Genomic DNA, 4,954 nt, shown 5'->3' on the forward strand with positions numbered 1-4,954 from the left:
TGATAAATAGCAGCCACTCCTCCTCCTCGGCCTGTGTTACGAGGCACATGACAGTTAATGTAACTAGTAGGGGTAGATTCATTCAAACTAACATATTCATCTTGCTGCAACCAGGTCTCAGTTAGTGTTAATATGTCAACATGGTGACTTTAATTTAATTAAGTCATTCACTAGGAGAGACTTGGATGGGAGAGAACGAATGTTGAGCAAACCACATTTAATAGTTCTATTAGTTTGGCTTGCTGGAGCAGTGGTTTTGATTTTAACTAAGTTGCTATAAACAACTCCTCTAGATTGGGGTTTAGGCTTAGACAGCCTCGAGGCAGACACAGTTTCTATAGGCTGGGTGGGTGACAACACGAAGGACCCAGCAGAGGGGCGTGTTAAACTGCGGCTCTGCCTGCTGGTCTGAACTCTGGGTGCTTGTCAGGGATTAGCACGGCTAATAAAGTTCCCTATGTTACTAGATAGGAGGGATGCGCCATCCAGAGTAGGATGGACGCCATCTCTCCGAATCAGACCAGTCTTTCCCCAGAAGGAGGTCCAGTTATCTATGTAAGCCACGTCGTTATCTAAGCACCACCTAGACATCCAGCGATGGAATGAACGCATGCGGCTAAACATATCGTCACTCACTAGGTTGGGCAGCGGGCCAGAGAAAATTACGGAGTCCGACATTGTCTTTGCAAAGTTGCACACCGAAGCCATATTAACCTTAGTTAACTCCGACTGGCGAAGCCGGGTGTCATTAGCGCCGACATGGATTACAATCTTACTGTATTTAACCTTACGTTTACATGCCAGCAGCTTCAGATTAGCCTCAATGTCGCCCGCTCTGGCCCCTGGGATGCACTTTATGCTCGCTGAATTCTCTACCTTCACGTTCCGTAAAATGGAGCTGCCAATGACTAATGCTGACTTCACAGCGGGGCTGTGAGCAACAGAGTCGACATGTTGAGTTACGTTCTCAGCGGGTGTGTCGCTGAGTGGGGAAAAGCTGTTGGAGACGTGAAGGGGTTGGTGGGCCAACACGGGCTTATTGCGTCTATGTTTCCCTCGGTTTGTTGTCACCCAGCCGGACTGGCTAGTTCCCGGCTGCACGGGGGCTGGGGGGGAACTGCTAGCGGCGGCTAGGCTAGGTGGCTCCGCACCGGCTAAGCTGGACTGTGAAGCTACTATAGCTGGACTAGCCTCCATGGTGCGGAGCCGGGACTCTAACTCGCTGAGCCTCGCCTCCAGAGCTACAAACAAGCTACACTTATTACACATACCATTATCACTAAAGGAGGCAGAGGAGTAGCTAAACATCTGACACTCAGAGCAGGAGAATGCGACTGCCACAGTGCCACTGTTAGATTTCATCAATGAGACCAGCATTTATCTCCTGAACCAGCCGGCAGAAAACCTCTAAAAACCTCTTTTTACAGTCTATGCTAAAAACCTGTGGGGAAGTTACTCGGCTCGTTTTCTTCCCTGGGAGGAGGACAGCTGTTGCCCGGCCGATGAGCTCAGCTCCCCGGCTGCAGCCTCTGTGACGAGCCGCTGCTGCCGCTCGTGTGTGGCTCTGCACTCCTCCGAAAAATGTCGGAGCAAACCTACTTACAGACATTATTTGGATAAACTGACAACAGATTGGGACTCTAAACTGTCACTTTCTCGCATGAAAAAATATTAAAATTTAAGAAAGTGACGTTATTTCTCTACTCGCTGCTCACATAACTGTTCAGGCTGCAAGACATCCGCCGACCGCTAGTCGCAAGCGGTAGAAAGCCGAAGCTGTCGAGGACGCGCATGCAGCGTCATTTGACGTCACATCCGCGGACAGCGCGGGAAATTCGGACCCAGAATTGCAGCGCATTATGCAGCACACAGTCTGTTCAAGGCAACGGAGAGATACGCGGGTGGGCTCATTCTTTTTGGTTTTGAACGCTTCATCGCCCATTAGCAGTAAAAAACTTAAAACGCATGTGCATATCTTGCCTCATGAACCTTTAAATTGAGTCATTCCTTCAGTTCCAAGTTTGTGGGGAGGCCTTAGACCTCTGGAGGTACATGGTTTTTAAAGGACTTCATTAGTGTTAGGTGTATCATGAACTGACCACAGTGTCCAGGTTTCTACTAGAGTGCTGAACAGGGTACAACATAACCAATGCATGTAAATGTAGAGGCTCAATAGGCCTACACATGATATGAGTAACTTCATTAGTCTAGATTTGTACATTTTTGCACAAAGAGTGAGAAGCCTCAATTAATTACACTACAAAGCACAATGTAACGAGAAATCTTACTCACTAGTTAGCTAATCTCTTTTCTATTGGACGGTTATTGTTTTTTTCCCCCACTGGTTTAGCTGCTAGGTGCAGCACAGTTGGCAAACACCTCCTAAAGTACCATAGCAGGCATCATGTAGCCTACCACTGAATGTCATATAGAGAAAACAGTGAGGGATTTGATATGTTGTATGAAGGATACCCTGACCTTATATGGCCACAAATTTTCAAACATTAGCTATAGCTATGCTAATCTCATTTCTGTAAACAATTATTGCTTCAGAAATAAAGTAATTATTTTGTCTTCCAACTGCTGCTGTTTTTCACAAGGAAGTAGAATTTAGCCCCCACCCAACTGTGGACAAGATCTTATAAGACACATTAAATTAGATTAAATTGAATGAAATTAAAGGTTTAATATGGATTATTAAAAACTAGATTTTTTCAAAAATAAAACATCCACGGGGCATTTACAGGGGTGCAGAATACAAGCATTGCTTTTCCATAAAAAATTATATTTAGTCTGAATTAAAGCAGAAGTAAGCGATCCGGTCGTTTTGGCTAATGCTGCGTTCCAGGCCGGCTTTTGAAACCGTAAATTACAGCTTCAAGTCACGACTTACGACTTTGTAGCGTTCCAGGCAACCCACTCGTGTTTTTCCGACCTGTTTTACCTGTGAAAGTCACTATAACGGCCACTCGTAACTTCCGACCCGTGAACTCGTACCAGATCGAACTGGTACGACTTCACAGGTCGGAAAAACACAAGTTACGAGTTGCCTTGAAAGCACCATAACGTCTTGTCAGCCGATGGAGTTAGCAGCCCCTGCCCTCGTCATGGATCTATTGGTCCTCGTCCCTGCACACACAGCCCTTCATGCCGTTCTCTCTCCTCATTGGATAAAACTTGTAGGATACAAGAAAAGTTTTCTCCTCGGCTCAGAGCAGAGCAGAGTGACTGAGAGACCCGTGTTTCGGTCCAAACACTCTCTGTAAGTGATTGCTGTCGGAAGATATAACTATTTAAGACTTATATTAATGTGGCAGAGCAGGTTGCTTATTTATATTTTTCTTTTTTTGTATTTGGGGTGTAGTACCCCCTCCTCCTGCTTCCTGCTCACCGTGCGTCGCCGTCCTCCTTTACGTTGATTACGGGGCGGCGCCGTGGGGACAATTGACCCTTCGCCAACTCCTCCCACAAACGGCTATTGTCCAATCCTACGTTAGCAACCGTAACTACAGGCCTGGCAAGCTTTCCGCAGTGAGTCATTACGTTTGCTTTTGTGGACACATTTTGAGACTAAAAACTAAAAACATTTGTTTGTAGAGAAGGATGTTGTTGTTGCTGCTGCTAACTATGGCGGTGGCGGCGGCAGCAATATAGAGATGTTCAGATACGAGCGGACTTTTTTTTCGACTTGAGCAAGTGTAAATATGGGGATAACCATATGTTCACCTCCGAAATGACAGCTGTACTTTTACAGCTTTTACCTGGGCTTTTAGGCGAGGGATCCTCCAGGCAGGGACTGCTTTCACTGACTGATACAACGGTGGGAGAAGAAAAAACAGCAGCGAAAGCTGTATGTGGTTCACAATCGCCCAAAAACTTAGAGTTTGACAACGTTTCATGACCAGTGAGATGACGTAAGTCTTCGTGGGTTGATAGACGGTAAAATTACCGGTCCTTACTGCTGCTCTGTACATTGTCCAGTCGTGTCGTTGAACAGATGTTTTATCCTCCTGCGCGAGTCACGTCACTGAAAACTATGAATGATCTTTGTGACTTCTTCTCTCTATTATCTCAGAACAGTTTATCCAGACATTAGCTGATATTTCCTTTGAAATCGATACCAAATACTGCCAGGAGCATGGCTGGGAGTGAAAGCTTGCCCGCCGTAGCAACAGTAACCAAGGGGGCGGGGCTTACGCGAAGGGTCAATTGGAACATTTGATGCAGGTGTGCGGACTCCTTCGCTCTCACGCCTAAATTCCACTGGATGCGGAACGGCTGCAGATCTGCTCCGGTACGACGGCGGAGCCGTTACGTATTAATTATAATCACCGTGGCAGCGTCCACCGACTCCGGGTCCGCTGCGTCGTGGGTCCGGAACAGCACCGGCATCCGGCAGCCCTCGCAAAAGATACGCAGAGCTTCTATTTTTGCCGGACGCCGGAGCACGGCGCATCAATCAGCACAGAGCAGGTCGCGTATGACAGGAAATCGTTGTAATGGGCAGCGACCGGCCTGAAGTCAGCAGCTCGGAGGTTTTCAGACATCATTTCACCCCGTTTACACCATGGAGCAGGAGATAGTGATTGTAAAATCAAGTCAGGTCAGCACCAAGTTGTTTCTCTACTCCTCCTCTGGAATAAATTAATTGTTTTGGATTTTGTGGTTCACTTTATGGAAACTACAACCCGCTTTATCGCGAGATCATGTGTTCCCGCTCACAATCAATATCACGGACGGAACCGGTGTGAGTTGACGGAGTCGGAGTACGCAGCCGTTCCGTAGCGGACCCGTTTCGTAATCGTTCCGCATCCAGTGGAATCCCGGCGTCAGTAGTAGACTTGGCGTCGGTGGTGTGGCTGTGGTGGCGTTCGTGCAGCAAGGCAACAGGCCAGTGCATTTTCATACCCTCAGGTAAGTTTTGCAACAGCTTTGGTTCTTGGCGTGCAATTGT

At 47.2% G+C, this 4,954-nt stretch overlaps 1 protein-coding gene across 1 annotated transcript; it reads right to left on the bottom strand.

The window, feature by feature from the left end:
* Nucleotides 1-206: 206 nt before the first annotated feature.
* Nucleotides 207-1,362, bottom strand: LOC146978888 (uncharacterized). The gene has a single exon (XM_085790405.1). It carries the CDS (start codon nt 1,360-1,362, stop codon nt 427-429), a length of 936 nt encoding a protein of 311 aa, XP_085646531.1. The 3' UTR covers nt 207-426.
* Nucleotides 1,363-4,954: the final 3,592 nt, after the last annotated feature.

The sequence above is a fragment of the Trachurus japonicus genome, chromosome 11 (genome assembly GCF_045865225.1).
Source record: "Trachurus japonicus isolate A0001 chromosome 11, Traja_1.0".
Taxonomy (NCBI): Eukaryota; Metazoa; Chordata; class Actinopteri; order Carangiformes; family Carangidae; genus Trachurus; species Trachurus japonicus.